The sequence below is a fragment of the Callorhinchus milii genome, unplaced genomic scaffold, assembly GCF_018977255.1.
Source record: "Callorhinchus milii isolate IMCB2004 unplaced genomic scaffold, IMCB_Cmil_1.0 Scaffold12, whole genome shotgun sequence".
NCBI classification, from domain to species: domain Eukaryota; kingdom Metazoa; phylum Chordata; class Chondrichthyes; order Chimaeriformes; family Callorhinchidae; genus Callorhinchus; species Callorhinchus milii.
Genome location: NW_024704753.1, coordinates 12,918,755 through 12,939,482, shown reverse-complemented (window position 1 = coordinate 12,939,482; position 20,728 = coordinate 12,918,755). Strand labels below are relative to the sequence as shown.

Below are 20,728 nucleotides of genomic sequence, written 5' to 3'. Positions count from 1 at the left end.
ATAAAATATTACTTGAAAACAATTGGAGATCAGAGGATGTTCTGGTTTTACCAATATTAGCTGGATACAGATTGCTTTCCGGGTTCCATGCTCAGAAAGTAAAACAAATATATTTAAACTATATTTATCACGTTAATATAGGAATCCAATTTAAAAATCTCAGAAAATTAGTTTCCATACATTTTCAATTAATAATACTATTCCTTGCATTTGATATAACGTGTTATCATGTCTTTGAGACGTCTCATAACACTTCACAGAATATACTGTAAAGAGAATTGACTGATGCATTGTATATTTTGTGGGCGAAACGCGACAGCCAATTGCGCACAGCAGTGTCCCACAAACAGTCGAGCTTTGAGCACTAATTTTTTTTGAAGGAATTATTACCTCCAGAAAAGCGATCTGCCAATTTATCAGTCCAGCCAAATGCTAAACATGAGTGTAGTTTCTCCTTTAGTTTGAGCCACACAAAAATGCAACTCTAAATGCAACCAACTATTTAACTCTTGCTTTGACATTTTTATGGAGGCATTTCAGCTGCTGAATGAGTTAGAGAACTTAATTAGAGAAAAGGTTAATTAGAAGAATTAACCATTGTTTTGCTCAGTTAGGACAAGTTTCTCCTTTAGTTTGAGCCACACAAAAATGCAACTCTAAATGCAACCAACTATTTAACTCTTGCTTTGACATTTTTATGGAGGCATTTCAGCTGCTGAATGAGTTAGAGAACTTAATTAGAGAAAAGGTTAATTAGAAGAATTAACCATTGTTTTGCTCAGTTAGGTGTCTGACAATAAAATAATCCTTGCATTTAATGTAGCGCCTTAACACGTCATCAAGATGTCTCAAACGTGCTTCATGGGATATACTGTAAAGTGGCTTGGCTGTATTTGTAGGCAAAACATATAATTAGGTAAAACAACACAATCATTAAGACAAGCCAAACCAAATTACTGAGTTCTACATTTGCATAGAAATTTCCCTATGTCCGTCCGGCATGGCATGTACCTGCTCACCTAATCCTACACAGCATCAGATGCAGGTTGGCAACAGCTGAGCCTTGGGGACCCAGAGCATGTGTTGGGGTGACTCCTGGAATTTAAAGCTAAAAATCGGGTAGTTTGTCAATGAAAATGTTTCCTTGGGAAGCCTCTTGTCCAGCTATGACCAGCCTAGGGTGTGGTTTGTATCGTTACCAGTCCAGTTGGAAAAAAAATCCCAGCTCCTAGTGCTGGTCTGCTGCTCCAAACCCCGCTGACCATTCAAACTGAGCGTTCCCAGCAGCTTCTATTTTTGTTTTCAAACTAATAGCAATCCTTGCGTTTCATATTGCACCTTCTTACATCGTTGAGAAAACTCAAAGCACTTCACAGAATATATTGCAAAGCGAACCGACTGTATATTTTGTGGGCGACTGGCAATCGTGCACACGAGTGTTCCACAGTCATGCGTTTAGTGACCAGATCATTATTATTCTTTGTATATAAGGAATAATAAAATAGTGATCCACCAATTGACTAACAACCAGGTTCCTACGTACTACAAGGCAAACAGAGGCGTGTGGCGTAAGGAAACGTGCCTAAGGTTTCACCCGTGTCCTCTCCTCTCGCTCACTAAACTAAACCAAGAACAATTAAAAGGCAACAGTGACAGATGTACAAGTTTATGAAGGGCATTTAGAACGGGCATCAGGAAGCATTGTAGCATCTAAATAGCTACAACGGGTTACCAGGAAACGTTTAGGACACCAGGACACTGGATCTCATACCCAGAGAGAGAGAGAGAGAGAGAGTCCCATTGACGGTCAAGTGCCCTAAAATGGCGACGTGGAGGCTTCATCGAGTGCAGGGCGCATGCGCGGCTCCTCCCCCTCCCCCCCCCCACAGGGTGCGCCAGAAATTAAATGATGTTGGTCGCCGAAAGTCCGTTAAACACGAGCCCAAAAGTAGCCCAATATCATCCGCCGCCCCCTATGGGTATAGCAAGAGCGGCCGATTTAGGTCCGTGCTTTTTTGAAAACTTGAAAACAAAAAGGGTTTTGAAGGTTTAAATAAAAAAAAACCCGAACATTAGGGACCCGCCCAAAGGCGTTTCACTTCCAACGAAAAGTCGCCCAACTGGGCGTGAACCCACCCGATCCGGCGACATTGAATCATCGAGAGCAGAGAGCATGCGCACCTCCCCCTCCCCCCCCACAAACCGACCGACTGACTGACTGACGCGGGCCAGGGCATCATGGGTAAAACAGCGCTTCCCGCCAAGCGCGTGCAACTGTCCCACAATGCGCTGCGCGGCAGCCCCGCGCTGTGAAGGGGAGAGCTCGGCGGCTCGCGTTCAAAATAAACAGCGCTCGGCCATTTTCCCACCGGGCCGTTGCAAACCGCGGCGCCCGCGTGAGCGCCTTCACTCCCCTTCCCCCTCCCCCCCCTCCCCCCGCGCGCAAAACCGCCTTTTCACCATAGTTAATTTCGCTAAATAACCACCGTCGGCGGTGAGTGAAAGCCGTGAGGAGATGAAGCTGACGGATAACGTGCTGCGCAGTTTCCGAGTGGCCAAGGTGTTCCGGGAAAACACCGACAAGATCAACTGCTTCGACTTCTCCCCCAACGGCGAGACGCTCATTTCCAGCAGCGACGATGACTCTATCGTACTGTACGACTGCCAGGAGGGGAAGTGAGTCTTTTTCTTGTGTGAGGGTTTTTAAAACAATTTTCACAAGAAGAAGGAACGAGCGAGCGAGAGTTCCTCTCCATTTGGAGGCCTGCAGCCTCGGCCTCCATTTTCAGTAAGGCCGGACGGTGTGTTTGGGGCGGGGAGCGAAGAAAAGAACCGGTTTGCAGCAATTTATTCAGTGATTTTTTTTTCAGTGTGACCCGACATACATTTACTTTCCGCGCCAAAATAAAAAAAAACGACTGCGACACCAAACACAAGTAGAAGCAAAATAGATTTTTTTTAATTAAAAAAAGCTACTTCTGTAATGTAATATCGGAGGTTCTTCCATCTCGTTCTAATGCTGAAGTAGGATATTTGCTTTTCTTCCTCTTCTTCCAAAAGAAACCCCATCTCCATTAAAATGTTCCAGATTCTTAAAAAAAATCTTGCTGTGCTGTAGCAGTAAGATATGATGGCTGGAAAAATCCTTTTCTGTCAGTGTTGTTCAGCATGCATGCAATTGAGAATTTCTAAAGGGGCTGATGTAAATATTATAAAGCATTATACAGATACTTCTGGCATTGAACACGTACAGCCATTGTTTCTGGGTTCCTCGGCATTGGACAATCCCTATTAAACCTCATGGTCTTGAAACTAGTTCGTTTTCTTGATAAGAGTGCCACGTTTTTATAAATAATTTAATGTCCTGCTAAGATTCTTGCCCTTTTGTAATGTTAATGTAATGTCGGAATGCAGTTAAAATGAAAAGTGTGTGTAACATCAGATGATTCTTGAATTGTGACTGTAGTGGCGTTCGATCTGTCCGTTCACATTATAAACTGTTACATAAAGGCGAGAGTGCAGCACAGAAGCAGATGGATCTCAGATCAGGTGGCAAAATCTTTCCTCGAAATCCAATTGCTCAGCACAAGGAGGTTTTTACATTTATGTAAATTGGACTGTGCCCTGGTCCTACATGGACTTATTATTACAACCATAATATTTTCAATATAAATGTACACTTATCATGAATTTTGGCACTAACTGATCCAAATTATTAATTTATAAAATTGAGATGCCTTCATGAGCCAATTGATTTCAGTACCTTGTGTGCTTTTTGGCTTGGAATTGAACTAGAAAAATCTTTTTTTTAAAAAAAAAACCCCACATCACTTCCTCATCTAGGAGGACATGCGCGAGGGCAAATGGGATCTACTTCCAGCTGAACTGGCTCCCAAGGTGATGTGCTTGGTAATGGAATGTTGGAACCAAGTGAATCCTCTGAGGCAGACAGGGTGGTCTTGTGGGCCGTATTCATCGGCGGGTGGGGGGGTGATTTCCTCCAGCCCGCCAACTCAATCACATTGCGTGTCCGCAGCCCTGACTTGGTCTGACCCGGCGTGACAAACAGTGGCACGAGGCACTAGTTAGCAGGGGAACCTGTCAATCACTTTTAAACCAGCAACGAGAGAGAAAGATGCCCACAGATACAGAAAGTGAGATACATATGTGCAGAGAGAGATACAGAGTCACCACTCAGCGAAAAATACAGAGAGACACAGACCGACAACTCATCACTATCTATTGTTTTAAATTTTGCATGATTTTTTACATTGCCTATTTAAAATTGCAGTGTAATTAAAATAAACTGAAATTAAGTTATACAGTTGCACAAGTTAAAACAGGATTTCCATATGAATCTTATGGGTTATGCTTTTGGAAGGGAAACACAAAAATGTTGCTTATGTGGCCCACAGGCATTTCTCAAGTCTGGCATTCGGCATTCAATAGCCAAAAAGTTGAACCACCCTGCTCTAAGGTGTTTTCGGTAGTCCAGTTCCTAACCCGACGTGTAAAACAGTGTACTCCAGGCACTGCTGTTTACTGATCAGGGTCATTGGCAGGACTTGGACTTGGGAGCGGAGATTCTTACAACTCGGTTCCCCTTTACCTTGAAAACCAAAGTCCTAGTGGGTAGGGTGCGCCTAGCTGGGCAACCTGGTTTAACTCAAGCAGCACTTCCAACACATTTTTGGTTCCTAAAGCCCTAGCTTTTGCCAACTTTCTAGAATTAGGTAAGCAGGGTGTGTCCCTCTCGGAGCATACAGACACAGAACGTCCATGTGTAGGTGCCAAATATATGCATAGGAGCGCTTTCTGGTTTGGATATCTTGAGTGTCAGACGCATGGCTGCCCAATAAATTGTAGGAGGATGGGCAGGACAAATACTCTAGTTTTGCCAGTTCTGCTATATAGCTTGTCAATGGAAGGTTTGAAGATGTCTTGTTTGGTGAATGAAGTATGTTCTCTACTTGCGCACCATACTGAGGTTTAAAATCTTGTTATTTTCACCACATTTTACTCTGATCAGGAAAAGACCCAAAAGTATACTTGTCGATTTCTGAATTTAATCAGTAAAAAGTGCTTTTCGTTGGGTTTTCCAATCTTCTCCAAATCAAGGAAAATTAATTCCAACAGTTAAACATTTTTTAAAAAAAAACTTTTGTAATCAAAAACTGACCAACTCCTATGGCGTAAGGTCGAAAAGATTCTAAAAATCTGGAATGGGGAAGGAAAATATATTTGATTATTTGTTAAACTTAAAAGTAAAAAAATATTTTTTATGGGGAGTGAGGTTATTTTGAAACCTGTTCTTTTATTTACTAAAATTAGTAGAATATGATGGCCACATGGGTGTTAAATCATTGGTTCATTGCTCATTTATATTTTGAATGTGTGAATAGTGGTGCAATTATTGAGTAAATACTTAGTCGGAGGAGGATGTGTTGATGTGTTTTCCATGCTGAATGGGTTGTACAGTACAAAGCAGTGCTCAAATTGGTTTGATGGACCACCGGACATTGTCAGGAACAAACACTACTGTGAATTATTAAGATGCACTTGAATTTATCTCCTGTGAAGATAGACTTCCTGTCAGCTAGGATGTCTCTATTGTTAGCTCAAGTATGATTACATTTGAGTTATGGACGTTGCCTTTTGTCTGCTCACTTGAAATAATTTCATGTAAATATTTCTTGTCTGTTAGACCAAAACGAACACTCTACAGTAAGAAGTATGGGGTGGACCTGATCAGATACACACATGCAGCAAATACCGTGGTTTACAGTTCTAACAAAATTGATGGTAAGTTTTAACTACTATTCTAAACTTTTTTGGTTACTTAGAAATGTTGATCCTTTCAAGAGATACACCTTTGCATCTTGTAAAATCGACATATGCTCTAGTGTAGTGTTGGAGATGTCAGCTTTCAGATGTAGCTCAGTGGTTAGAGCACTCACCTTGCAAGCGAGAGACCTGAGTTCAATTCCAGGCCGGGCAAAATCTTGGGCAAGTTTCCTTACTCCACACGTCTGATAATAATCCCTCAAGAAAGAAAAACAGTAATAATTCGGTCCCTTCAATCCACGATTGTTTGTGAGACACTGCTGTGTCCAATTAGCTGCTGCGTTTCGCCCACAAATATATAGTCAATTCACTTTACAGTATATTTTGAAGCGCTTTGAGACGTCTAGAAGACGTAAAAAAGGCTACATCAAAATGCAAGGATTATTATATTATGTTTATTGCATGGTAAATAGAAGTATCTGCATGTTCATGTGGACATTAAAGATCCCTTAGTATTATTTGAGAGGGGAATTTTATTTGTTGTCTTGGCCACCAATCAATCAGCTCCTGGCTGTGGAAACATTGAAATGCACAAATGATTTGCTTCATCTGCCTATAAACATATAGTCACTACACTAAACAGTAATTACTGTGAAGTGCTTTGAGATAATTTAATGTAGTGGAGGATGGGAAGATTTAATACAGCACACATTTGTAATAAGTGAGTATGAATTGGAAAATCTGGAAATCCGTGTATTAAACAACAACTTCGAGTGAAACCTTTTAGAAATCTATAATAGTTGAAGGAGCCTTTTATCGTGAACTTTTTCAATTTTATACCACAAGTGGCTTTAATCCGTGATTTCAATTTTAATAATGTTTCTGAACCTCTTTTCCCCCTCTCACATTTTAAGGTCAACGAGTTAGAAAATAAAATAATTGGGATGAATTTGAGTGTATTTTGTGTCTGTTAGTTTGAATATCTTTGTTTTAAGATGAAAGCCGATGAAATCATTTGGAAAGCTGGCTTGGAATGGAGGCGTTACTGAGCCAACCATGTGCAAAATATGAATTAACATATGTGGGTGAAGCTGCAACACCCCGGGTTATTGACAAAGTCTCTGTAATGATGTTAATTCAACTTTGTAACTCTTCCAAGTCACTTGGTACAGTGAATTTATTAGCACTCACTGGTTTTCATTAGCACTCGCTGCTTAAAGGGAAGTAATGCTCTTTAGGGAAGTATTTATAGTGTAAAATACTTCCTCCCTGTGCATTTCCATAACTTATTACAATTTCCTAACATGGTCAGGGAATATTAATTTGTAAGACTTTCTACTAAGACTAGGTTCTGATGTAATATGCTGGATCAAAGTCTGTAATTATCCTTTGGTCTTAGCCATAAATTTGCTTATTTGTGGGGTCAGTATACTTTTTCTGGGATTGCTTTCCTCATTCCTTGATACTGATTTACGGTGTACCTAGCAGATGAGTACTGCTTCTTAACAGAGATTTGTTTGGGATTTAATATGAACATTTTTGGACCTTTACCTTTAATAACAAAAAACATAGTAATATAATGTTAAGAGATCAGCTAATTACATTGGATTGCAGATCTGTGCTACACACTGAGGAAACATTTCCAATTTATTGTTTTGGAAGTTTACTAAAATCGTATTAATCTCTTACAAAAAATGGAGATTTGTGGTCTTGAGTGTAATTTTTAGTGTAAATGTGAAAAATATATATTTTAAGGGAACACTTAATAGAGCAACATTGCTTAACTTATTATTGCAATTGTATATTGTGGTCTAAACCTGAAGAGCCATTATTAAAAAATAGAAGTAAGGAATAGCAGTCCTTTTGAATATCCTCATTCATAATGGCTGCCTTCATATGGAATTAACTACCGTAGTTTATAATACAGTAAAACTATTTAAAAGAAAATCTACGTTTCGAGATCCTGCTAATTAGTACTCTTACAGAGTATATCACTTATGGTCTGTTAGGAAATACAAGCACAAATGCAAGTCCTATTGTATTGCACAGAACGTTGGAACAGTAAAATGTGTTACACATAAATTGATAGGACTGCTTCTACATTCTCAAGTGAATCCTTAAAACATTTATGTTGTCTTAGATTTCTATCATCTCATCTACTCAGGAAATATGTATTTTGCAGTGAAAGATTTTAACTTAACTGTAATTTAGCATCTATTTAGTGCTTTGAGGGGGTTGCACTATAGACTGATCATTGGTCTACACAGAGTTAGGTGGCCTTACCCAGTGAAGGTCTTACAAGCATTTCAATTGGATTTAGCACTTAGAAGTAAGTTCACAGTGGGCAATCAAAAGATCTGATTGTGTTCCAATCTGTGGGAACAGGTGAAGTAAGCTCACAGTAAGTTAAGTAGCGAAGTTGCTTGGGCAAGGTACCGGAGCGTTTGTACCTCAGTGTGAATAAAGTAGGAAGAAAATGGAGATGGGGAACTAAGTATTGGGATTGTCTATTATTAATTAAGTGTTTTGACACTGGAAGATTTTTTNCTAGAACAAGAACCGGAATGACGTAAAATTGAATTGTTGGCATTAAAGCTCTGTTTTCTCTTGTCAGAACTGAGGCGTTTTGCTGTTTACTCAGCCCAACTAAAGCATTGTTGGTGATCCAAAGTCACTGATTATTATCATATCCAACAATCAAATCTGTCCAGGATGTTTTGTCTTTGAGGTGGATGGTATGAGAACTTTTCCTTGTGTGATGTGAAGGAGCAGACACCTGGATATTATATTGCCTGTGCCCATGCAGAGGTAGTTGTTTGTACAGTTTGAGGGTTTGTGACACCACCCGGTTGATGGAGATAACTGTACAAGCCACTGCCTTGCTTGGGCCAGAGACCAACATCACCCTGAAGTGACCAGGAGCTACTACAGAAGTACCTGCTATGTTTGAAGAATCTAAGTCTTATGAAGTTGTATAAAAATTGTATATGTGTTTTCTCTCTCCTTTCTTTTCTCCCCTGATTGAGCTGAATATTTCCTGAATGTTCTTCTATTGGTGCTGGCACCTCATCCAATTGACCTTTCCTTGTTGCTAGGCCAAGAGTGTAGACATATTGACGCAGCTGAGCTTGATTCTGTGTACCTACACTGATTCTGTGTACATTCAATAACAACAACAAGCACAAAATTACATTTGTAAAGCCCTTTCACGTTATAAGGACGTCTCATGGCATGAGATGGAGTTCCAAAGAGTGGGTGCAGAGAGGCTGAAAGCCTGCAGTTTGTGGAGGGAAGTGTTGGAGAGGCCGACAAGCAGGGAGTTTCCATAGTCGATCCTTGAGGTGACGAATGCGTGTATTAGGGTTTCAACGGGCTGATGAATGAGGCAGTGGCGGAGGTGGGGGAAGGCAGAGTCATGGCCCGGATATGGTGGAGAAAGGACAGTTGAGGGTCGAACAAGACGCCCAGGTTCCTGACTAGTTTGGTGAGGTGGAGTGTGCATCCATCCGTGCCTGTGGTGCGGAGGCGCTGATGCGAGCCAATCAGAAAGGCCTCTTTTTGTATGTTCACATTCAGTGAACATACACAAAAGATCCCAGTGTTTACAAGCAGAATATATGATGTTGTGCTCTTATGTGCTTCAGGGCATTTCTCAATTTTGCTGTTAGTGTGTGATGGGATTTTTTCCCCTTATCCAGAAACTGTTATTTTCAGTAGAAAAGTTCAACTGATGTGAGACCCAAATCATTATTTCCAAATACTGTAATTTATATTCAAAGTGCTCAGATTTTGAATTTATCACAAAGAGTTCTAGACTTCTAAGGACAGATTATTCATGTAGAACTGTTGGGCTTGCTTTCTGTAGAACAAGACATCCTCACTGTACCTGTTGAGGGCACCTCCCTTTAATGTCGTGACACAGTGCATTGGAATTGAAGCAGGCTGCTTTCTAAGACTTATTGAATTTAAAATGCTAGTTGTAGGATTTGTACTGCAACAAAAACTAATCAAATGTCTATTCCTGTATTTTTGACCACATTTTTAACTGCATGCAAATTGCTTTCTGTGTTCTATTTTAGATACCATCAGGTATTTATCACTCCACGATAACAAGTACATTAGATACTTCCATGGTCACAGTAAAAGGTGAGTGAAGGATTTCTATTAACTAGCCATTTTGTAATAGTAATTATACTTATAATTCTTAATCAAAATGGACATGGGCAGGGGGAATGAAACCTCCCTTTCTACCTTTTACTGTTCTCATTCTTTTTAAGTTAGTAGTCTGTTTTCTAAGAAAAGGAATGGCGAGTAGAATAAGATAAAGTGATTAAAAAGGAAGAAAATCTAGAATGAAAGTACACTTCTTTTCAAAGTACTCCCCAAAGATAGTAGAAAAGAACATAAATGCATCTTGCACAACAAATCCTTATATTTAGGAAATTCTGTGTCAACCTGGCCCAGTTGGTATCTATAAATACCTAATATCTATATCTTCTCTCTGAGTCAGAACGTTGTGGTTCAACTGAGACTTAGACCATGTATAGTCTACGCTGACAGCATGGAGTACTAAGGATGTTCCACTGTTGGAAGTGCTGTCCTTCAAATGAGACGTTAAACTAAGTTCTGCCTGTTCAGGTGGACATGAAAGATCTAATTGCTAACAATTCCTCAAATAAAATTGGTCATTCACTTCATAGCTGTTTGTGGGACATTCATAGGGTATAGTGTTCACTTTACACTATATCCTATGAAGTGCTGTGAAGTCCTCCCAACGTGAAAGGTTCTGTGTCGAATGTAAGGATTAATATCCTTGCAGTCTATTTAGATTCCTAGGCTGCCACAGTGACATATTACAGGGAAAGAATCAGTGTCCAGGAGCAGCTCCATTATTTATTTTAACACAATGGCCATTTGGGAACTGAATGCCCCACCCTGAAGAAGCTCATTCACAGTTAATAACAATACCTAGCCTACACTGTCCTTTCTGGGTTGATTGTCCAGCTCCCACCTCCACCACACTAAATGGATAAGATATGGTTCATGTCCAGCTCATGTATGTATCATACTTCATGTGTCAAGTGAGCTGAGCCATTGGAACACAAACTAACTGTTCAGCCTTTAAGTGTATAGAAAACTATTTCAGCTTTTTTCAAAGAATCTGTTACATTACAATGCTAATTTCATAGCAATGATAATTTCTACAAGTTGTATCGGCCAGTTGCACAGGGTAAAGCTGGGCCATTGAGGTGAGGAAGGTCCCAGTCCTGTGGTCCCAGCAAAGGTATAATTGGTGGTGCTACAACTGGTCTTCGGCTCTCGTCAGGCAGGGGTGGCATAGAGAAAGTCAGCGAGGGGAATAATCTGGTAATTAGCAACCTTTGTAACATTTTATGGTGTGGAGCTGTATAAAAATTGAGAATGACTGTCTCTAATGTTTTTTGATGTTTCAGAGTTGTAGCATTGTGCATGTCTCCGGTGGATGACACGTTCATGTCCAGTTCCCTGGATAAAACCATCCGATTGTGGGACCTCAGATCACCTAATTGCCAGGTGTGTTCCCTGTCTCTTGTCTTAATGATTCCTAAATAACAATAACTTCATACAATATGCGCCTATACAAGGCTTAAATTGTGGAACTATACCTAAAGATAAGTGATTTTTGAAATTGAGTAAAACCAAATTAAGATTAATTTTCAACTAGAATACTATGAGCACAGTATATTTTTTAAATATGTTTTTATGTTTTTATTTTCACATAAACAGTATGAATGTTTTTTAAAAACCTTGATTATATTTCACACTTTTGTGAACAGAAAGCCATTTAAAANGAAAAACCCTTTTGTGTGGGTGCTTTGAAAACTGCCCCCAGCAAACATCTGTGCTTGCATATCAGATGAGAGTACGTGCTTTTTGTTTGACAGTGATGGATCGTTGACTTTTTTTAGCTACTTGTCCTGCTGCTCTGAACAACAGGACAACTAGCTGACAAAAGTCACCGTAGGCTGTCTTGATCAACTGACTCGAGAATTTGGGAGCCGGCCAGGAAGCATGTCCCTCATTACTGAATAGTGGTGTGTAACAGAAAAAGTGGCATTATCTTTCATACATTAATGGTAACTTACATTGTACCTTTCTTACATTAATAGCAGTTGACTGTATTTGCCGTTGATAGAAATTCATATTTAAGTATAATTCCAGTGGAAACATAATGAACGGCAACTTCTTTGTCAAGAAATTGCAGTCATTGGAACCCACAATACAGCTAGTAAAAGTAGATGAATTTACAGGAATATAGTTATCTTACATGCTTGTCTTTGTCTGCTGACCAATAGTTTATTTTCCATTGCGGACAATAACATGACGTTCTCACAGTCTAATTGGATCGGGGAAGAGGACACTTTCTTTGATCTTTCATCCATGAATTACTTAGTTGAAACCTTTCTACTAAATATTGCTGTGTTCCAAGAGGAGCATTTGGATTACACTATTTGTTGGCTTTAAGAGAAATACTTTCTAATAACTATTTAAAAAAATGTTTTGAGGAAATTCTCTTTGATATTTAACATTCAGCAGTAATTAGACTCGAGTACAGCACTATTGCTGATTATGTCCAAACTAGGTCTTTGATCTATTAATGCAGATATCTTCATTGAAGATCAAAGGATCAACTCAGGAATACCCTGGCAACGTTTTAACTGAAGTTTTGCTATGCTGAAGGTTCTAGTGGATCAAACGCATTAATTCTAATGCCCGTCATTCTCTCTTAATTTGATAATTGTAGAAAACAGAAATAGCCTAAAGGGATAGGCACATAACTTGTGGATGTGTTTCACATATTTGTATAGAATGTTGGGGGAAATAATCTTATTTTAAGACTCTTTTGTTCTGCCCTCTAGTTCATCCCATTTGCTGTATTGAAAAGCGAAAGGGATGAACTCCAGTAATGTAGGTAAAGAGGACTGACTCCCGATGGAGGGCAGCCACTAGCCGATGTTGTTAGCTATGTTTGCTCTGTTTCCAGACTGTCCAGGGAGATAAAATCTGAGGATTCTGGGCACAGTGGCTGTGATTTGTGTATGGAATCTTTATGCTAATTTTGCTAGATTAGGTCCTTCAAAGCGCTGTGAAGGATACATTAGTCACAGGTTTAAGATTGTGAAGTAGCCCAATTGCAAATGGAAAGAGGCACGTCACATGTATGCAGACTGGTAACATTTTATTCCTCCTTTGAGGCATTTTTAAAACTATACACACATATCTTCTGGACATTCTTAGTGCTCAAAATAGTTCCGATTATTTTTGGGGGTCATGTGGAAACTTCATGCTCTTCCAGCTACTGAGAATTCACAAAATTTAAGAAAGTTGCTGCAAAAATCAAAAGAGCTTTTTTTAAAAAAATTAAATGTAATCAGTGCAGCAGGATAGGAATTGTACGCTTGCACGGTTCCCCACACACTGAGTTACAAGGCAGCAAGTAGAGAATGGACATTCTCCCATAGAGGGAAAATTAGTTCAGGCCTTTTGAATGTGCTGCTCAGTTCATTTTAGAGGACTTCTGCCAAAAGGCCCAGAGGGAGGTCCCCTGTTCTTTCAACCACAGATGGTGAACAGTTACAGGGGAGAAATAGGACGAGGGAGGATCATAGATATAAATACTTTAAAGAGACTTTTAATGGGATGAAATTACCTCACCATTGAATTTATAATCTGACATCCTTACTTTTGTCTCCTTTGTTTTATTCATCCTTTACACAGGGTTTAATGCATCTTCAGGGGAGACCAACGTGCTCCTTTGATCCTGAGGGACTTATATTTGCAGCTGGTGTAAATTCAGAGATAATTAAACTTTATGATCTACGGTCATTTGACAAGGTAACTCTTCTACAGTGTTCTTCCTCACAAGTGTGTTGAAATTAATTTCCAGTTGCTCTTGATTTTTTTAAACTAATGCATTCTATCAACGATAGGCAATTTACAGCATGACACAGCCACACAGGTAGAGGGGGAAGGCAAATTACAGTATTGGGCAACTTGCCTATTTCCTTCTCTAAAGCTTCTCTTTGTGACGGGCATTACAAGGTTGTGCAGCAGATCGGCTGCTCATGATTTTGGCTTTGTGTAAATGGTGGGGAGGAGGGGTTGTCAGAGGGGAGGCTGGTAGAACCAGCTTTGTGGAAATAAGCCTTCTGTCTGGAGATTGTGGAGGTGTGATGCTTATATATGGTAATAAAAGGTCTGATGGAATATATGATATTTATTTTGCTGAAATATTGATGTCTTTTTAATATGATTCTTCTATACAGGTTTCTTGAGGAGGAAGTGATTATTTTTTAGCTATTTGTGCCTATTGTGAGAACCTCTCTTCTCCTCAGCTCCCCCCATAATACATTTAAGAATCCTAATTGCCTTGTGAGAAATTGTGGAATTTTATCATTAAAGTCATTATTTCATATTTTACTCTCAAACACATTTCCATCATAATAAAATCTTGCTTGGTAATGCTTTAATAATTTTAGCCCACTGTATAAATCGTTTCCCATTGAACATGACACTTTGCTGTTGGGCTTCTGGCGGGAATGCTTATTCCACCTACGGGTTCCACCCCTGCAGTCAGCACATTGCTTATACTCTTCACCCTTTTGTGTTTTAAGAAGCTGCCATTTGGCTCTCGGCTTCCTCTACCTCAATAAATTAAAATATAACATTTCTTGCCAAGTATTGCTTCCAGATTCAAGAAACAACCAAAAATAATAATAATCAATGTTCAAATTTTGTTTTTGTTAGGGTCCTTTTGCCACATTTAAGATGCAGTATGAGCGAACATGTGAATGGACAGGATTGAAATTCAGCAACGATGGAAAGCTTATGCTGGTATCCACCAACGGTGGTATGGTTAGGCTGATTGATGCATTTAAAGGGGCAGTGCTGCAAACATTTGCGGTAGGTTGAATATTCTGAACATGATGGAAACAGCAAAAAGAATCACTTGTAGAGTTTCCTGATGGTTGAAACCATGACGGGTTTAACAATGACAGTGGAAATCATGGAGTAGAATGGGAAGGTGATGGAGTTTTAGAGTGTTGACCAAAGGCTTGGTAAAATGTGTGCGTTTCTTTAGAGGGATTTGAAGGCAGAGAGAAGTTACAAAGATGGAGTTTAGAATACGAATTCAGATGAGGGGACCTTGGAGGGGTCTGATGGGATAGAAATACACTTAGAATTAAGCTGAAATGAAAAATACCTTGGTAGTGCCCCCCCCCCCCCCCCAATCAGGGATTGTTGGAATTCATATTCCAACAATCCATGATGCATTGCATCAGAACTCTCAACATGCTCTGCTATTAAAGACATTTTGAAATAGTGTTTGAATTAAAAACATATTTACACAGCTCAAAGATACCCTTTTAATCCATTTGAGGGGAAACTTTAATGGAATTCACATTGTACTGTGCTTCAGACTGATATTACTGGGCCTACAGTCCTAACCAAAGTTTTTAGATATGCTGCTGTAGAGCATTTCAAGTAAAAGCTAGGGTAGGTTGCTCTTGAGTGCCTTTTATGTTTAGTATTACAGCAGCATTGGTAGAGGCTCTGGGGACAAGCTGGCTGCATTCTCTGGCAAAACTGGGATGTCAGAAGAGCAATTCAGGAAAGAGCAGAAAATAACATTGAGACTTGTTTATTCAATGTGTATTCTAATTCTAGATCTAAAAGAACATACTTCCCGATTGTCTCCATTGACAAGGTTTTCTTTTGCTTTGAAGCTGCTTCAGGAAAGGCATTCTGTCTGAAATTGTTCATGTCGAGGTGCCTGTGTTTAACAGAAAAGCTGAGATTATATCTGTGCCGTGTGGGAAATCCTAGCTAAGGGACACCATGTTGTAGCATCAACCCAGTAACACACTAAGGGATTTGTCTTTTAATGTTGTTTGTTTATACTGTGCACACACAAATGAAAAGTATGATGATGCCTTGTAACTGAAGAATAATTGCAATAAAAATCGGTGCTCAGTCACTGGTAAAATTTAGTGAAGGTTGTATTTTCATGTTCTAGGGATACAACAACAACAAAGGTATTAGTTTGGAGGCTTCATTCACACCCGATTCTCAGTTTGTGATTATAGGTGAGTGTATTAAATTGAATGGCTTGCTTATTAGATTAAAAATACAGTATATTTATCTGTCTGTTCTGGTAATGATTTGTTCCAAGCCATTCATGAAATTGGGGATATTTAGGGTTTTAATGCTGAATTACTCTGCCTGGGAACTGTTTATTTTTAAATGCTGTTTTAAAAGAAATCTTAAAAAGGGAAGTGTGCACACCTTAGTGAAACTGGATTTCACATGATTGAAGACTTTTTTAAAGGGAACTATATCCTCAACATTAATACTGTCAACAATTTTGCCACTTGATTGTTTTTAAAATATTTATATCACCCCAGGGCCAGAAAATGTATCACCCAAGCATCCACTTATCAAAAATTTCACATCAGCAGATGCATTACCCAGGGGAGACGGTCCGAAGTATCTGCAAAAGCTCAGATATTTGCAGAAAATACTGTGTCAAAGTGGGAACAAGTAGACTGTTCAGAGACCTCAGGGAAGGGAAAGGTTTATGCTGAGTTAGCTGATCTCAACCAGGGGGAGTAGTGGGGATACATGTGGGGGAACAAACTCTGTATCAACTAACTCTAGTGGTTTACTTTTTTCCGTTCATCTATAATTGATGTTGTCCCACATTAGCTCTGTTGAGATCAGTAAGTTACTGTTTACAGAATTATACTGTGGACATGTAATGGCGTGCCAGTCAGAAGAACTGTGCTTTGGCATTTCAGTCCACTCAAATACAAAGTGTTCCCCATTAATTAAATTTTATGGATATTAATAACACAGTAGTAATTAAATACGCATCTCCTGGTAGGAAAATTTTTAAGGATGTTACTGAAACCAATTAATTACTCTGGTTTTATTATGCTACACAGTCCAGGGAAAATATAACCAATGTTCTCTTCTGGGACCAGGCTATTGCTGGGCCTATCTGGTGACTCTGCAATCTGTTGCGCCTATACAATTAAGTCCATCATGGATGCAATACGATACAAAATTACACGTTGGGCGGACGTCCCAAGGTGCTAGACAGTCAGGGATTTGGACCTGATCATGGGGGTTTGGGGATCAAGGGGGTTGGGGATGGTTAGGAGGGTGGCCGAAGGCATGGTCGAAGAGAAGGGTCTTGGGACGTGCCTTGAAGGAGGCGAGAGATAGTGAGGCGAAGAGATAGAGTTCCAAAAGGGTGGGAGCAGATACCATTTCAAATGGGAATAGTTTGAATTAAACAATGTTGGTCTTACTAATCTTGTGCTCTTTCTCTCCAATTTTATAAATTTGGATTTAGTTGCATTGATTATAGAAGAGTGGAGCTTAAATGTTAAGATTTTGTTCCACAGGGTCAGAGGATGGTAAAGTTCACGTGTGGAATGCAGAGAGTGGGTTAAAAGTTGCTGTTCTGGATGGAAAACATACAGGCCCTGTCTCTTGTCTTCAGTTTAATCCCAAATTCATGACATTTGCCAGTGCATGCTCCAATATGGTAAGTGTATTAACCTATGGAGTTAATATCTAGTAGCTTTAATTTCTTTTGCTCTTTGTTGGGAACAATTAGCACAAATGCAACAATCTTGTATATTTTAAAATAATTGCTTGGTGGGGGAACTGGTTGATAAAGCCTTTATCAACCAATAAAATGATTCAAAGGAGACTGTCCTGTGAAGTGGCATTGTTTCATTTTTAATTTAATATAAACAACTTTTTGAGTTCAGAGTATTTATACATATAGGTTCTCATTTGTTTTAAAATTAATTTTTTGGTCATTCGTGAGGGCTGTTTGTATCATCTAGAGTATTGGCCACCGATATGTAGAAGAGGAGGTGCCTTGTTTGTATACATGTCTTAAGTCAAATGAGGATGGATTTAGAAGCAGATGATTTGCATGTCACCCACCCAAGGACAGCTAATTTTGCAGAGGGTGGAATTGTTAGTGTTTATTTTGGGGATGAGTTGTCAGCTGGGTGTTTTGACATGGGACAAAACATCTTGACGAGGGACAAAATGCCTTGCTGCTGTTTTTCAATCAGTCTCTCCCTCTTCAGTGGGGCTTTCACTTTCCAGATTATAAGTAGCTGAATGGGAAGAATCCTATTTTCCAGTGACCTGTTCACTCAGTTTCAATTATGAGCCTGGCCCGCTGGTCAATCCGCAATAGTGCCCTAGTGAACTGAGGATGTGCCCGGCTCGGACATTGGATTAGTGGATTCACCAAAGAGCATTCTAATGAATTTTGTATTCACTGAACACTTTGGTAACTATTCCATTTCTTTACAGGCATTTTGGTTGCCTACAATTGATGACTGAAGTGTCTCATCTTCTTGAACACACTGAAGAATTAACAGCCAACTGACTCCAAGTGTTCCAGTTGTTTTGTCTATAGATTGGCTGAAAGATCGGCAGGGTTTTTTTTGTATGTCCTTACATCAGCCACTGAGATATTGATGGACTACAGATGTATCACCACTGAATACTACAGTTGATTTTAGTAGAAGCAGAAAAATCCCCACCCCACCTCCAGCATTATAACTTCAATCCCATGTCTCATTCTTTCTTTCTCGCTTTGGGATGTGCCAACTGATTACTTTTTAATAACCATTATTGAAACTGTTAATTGAATATGTTGGGCATCACAGTAGCCAGGCAGTATTCTGATCAACCCCCGGTGTGTTTTGGTGTTTCTCAGCCAACAATTATTGCCAGTCACCCAGGTATTTACTAACATTCCACTTCAGTATTTCATCGTAATGAAAGGAAGACAGGATCTTGATTAGATTAATGGTTGAGAAGATAGTTGGAGGGGGATTAATTTGCTGAGTATTGAGATTTAAAAGCATGTCTTTTCTGTGTTTTTGTTTTATCTCAATTTTGTTCAGGAATGTCTTTCTATATTGTAGATTTCTGTACAGTGTAAAACTTTGCTTCACCTTAAAACAAAGCTTTACTTTGTTTCAAAGTGTTTGCCATTGTTTGCTTTGTGTAAATATTTGGGCGCGTGCGAAGTCTTATTTTGTTTCTTTAATGTGAATTCCATTTGCAATTTTTCAAGAGTCAAGTAAGATCTAAGATGGCCCAGTGCTGAAAGCACACTTCTGTAGTCGTGGCAAACAAACCAGCTCAGTTGTATTTTTATTCCATCTCCATAATTTTGAATTATGGACTTTTTTTACAGAAACTTCTCAAAATAATTGTGAGATGTGCTTTGGAGTATTTGAAGTTGCTTTTAGTTTGGGTGTTTTAATGTGCCAAAGAAAAGTAACAATGATAAAGTGACGCACACTTACTCTTGCTGAAACTGACAATTCCTAATTTGCATCTGGTTTAGGCAACTGTGTAAACTACAGACATGAGGATTTTTATGAGCTCGTCGGGGCCGAAGTTATTTCAATTGTTGAATGTAATTTTTTTGTCTTTTAGATGCTTATTTTAAAGGGAAATATTCAGATATGCATCTAGCTACAGAATCTAGTCCATTAGACTAAGATGAGAAAGCAGGATTCGGGTACCAGAATCCCCTTCCTGCTATGGCTGGTTGACCAAAAGACTGTTGAACTAAATGTGTACAGATGCCCAAGGCTCGGTTCAGTTATACCGATCAAAGCGTAGTAGACTCAACATGTTTGAGCTCTTCGAACACTGGTCGTGTGAAATGCAAAATATTGTAATTAAGACTGTGGCAGTTGGGAACAGCTTGACCTTTGACTTGTCATTTGTGGAGATTTGAGGTTCTTATTTTTTTAAATTTCATTGTCTGAAATCATGTAAAGTGAAGCACAATGTGATGTCTGTAATTCCTTCAACTTGCATTGTTCAATAGTTTTAAATGACTGTTTACTGATGCAGTAACTCCTCGAAGAATACAGTACATCTTCAACAGGGTGCAGTCCACTGACACCATCTCATGACAAAAATATATTTTGTACATGATGTCCAAGCAGTAACAATTCAAATTGCTGTGGTCTAAGGAAGTGTAAGCAACTGACCCTAACCAGTCACTTATGAAATAATTTCTATAATATCCTGAATTCTGTGGTATGTGCTGTTTAGCATTAACACTCACATCTATTCAAGCACTCATTTCAAGACACAAAATCTGGATTAACTTTTTTTCATAAAGTCTTGCAATAAACTATTATGTAATATGTATGCAACACCTAAAGTAATTAAATTGAGGTCAGTGTTATTGTATGACATTTACTCCATAAAAGGACAATTGTGGTGCAAATTATATCTCCAGAGATTCTGACTTGGATTCTGTGGATAGGAGGTTCCTATAACCATTATTTCTTGTGGGAGTTTCTTACTTTGTAAATGGGTTTGTTTCCCTATTTATAGTACTTACGATTATACAGTTCTACATGAAAAATAGTATCCTTTAAAAAGTGACAGGAACATCTATGTACCATCTCATGGAAAATGGGAGGGCATAACTTAGTGGCATTAACCTACTTATCCAAGGATAGTGAAGGAAAACAGGATGGTGTGTCACCCTGCATCATTGCAGTTCCTTGTAAGCAGGGGTATTGGTGAAGGTAAGATTAGGTCGGTCATCCTCCACCCTCCTGGCCCAGTTAAAAGTACAGTTAGGAAGAGATACAAGGAAGAGTTTAAAAATCCCTGAGCTTTAGGGAACTAAAAACAGTGAGTGACCTTTACAGTTTACTCCTGTAAATATTATCTGGGTGGCATTCTTTTAACTTCAAATGGCTTTTACAAAAAGCTGCTGATGGAAATATTGTATCAATGGGATAAACTGCTGGAAATCTTTGTAAACTGTAAAATTAAATTGTCAATATGTGTTTTTCATGAATACAGAATGCTATTTTTCCAGTTTCTT

The 20,728-nt window shown here is 39.1% G+C and overlaps 1 protein-coding gene across 1 annotated transcript; it reads left to right on the top strand.

Annotated features, from left to right (window-relative positions):
* Positions 1–2,440: 2,440 nt before the first annotated feature.
* On the top strand, positions 2,441–20,701 carry wdr82 (WD repeat domain 82). The gene is made up of 9 exons (XM_007890284.2): positions 2,441–2,676; positions 5,705–5,802; positions 9,864–9,930; positions 11,238–11,337; positions 13,543–13,659; positions 14,572–14,727; positions 15,842–15,911; positions 17,235–17,377; positions 18,169–20,701. The coding sequence occupies exons 1-9, from the start codon at positions 2,516–2,518 to the stop codon at positions 18,196–18,198; spliced, it is 942 nt and encodes a 313-aa protein (XP_007888475.1). The 5' UTR covers positions 2,441–2,515; the 3' UTR covers positions 18,199–20,701.
* The last annotated feature ends 27 nt before the right edge of the window (positions 20,702–20,728 follow it).

Excerpts from the sequence above, each read along its gene's own strand:
- wdr82 (XM_007890284.2), top strand. The coding sequence starts at position 2,516 with ATGAAGCTGACGGATAACGTGCTGCGCAGTTTCCGAGTGGCCAAGGTG. Across the intron at positions 5,803-9,863 it reads CAGTTCTAACAAAATTGATG|ATACCATCAGGTATTTATCA; the intron begins GTAAGTTTTAAC and ends GTTCTATTTTAG. Across the intron at positions 9,931-11,237 it reads TTCCATGGTCACAGTAAAAG|AGTTGTAGCATTGTGCATGT; the intron begins GTGAGTGAAGGA and ends TTGATGTTTCAG.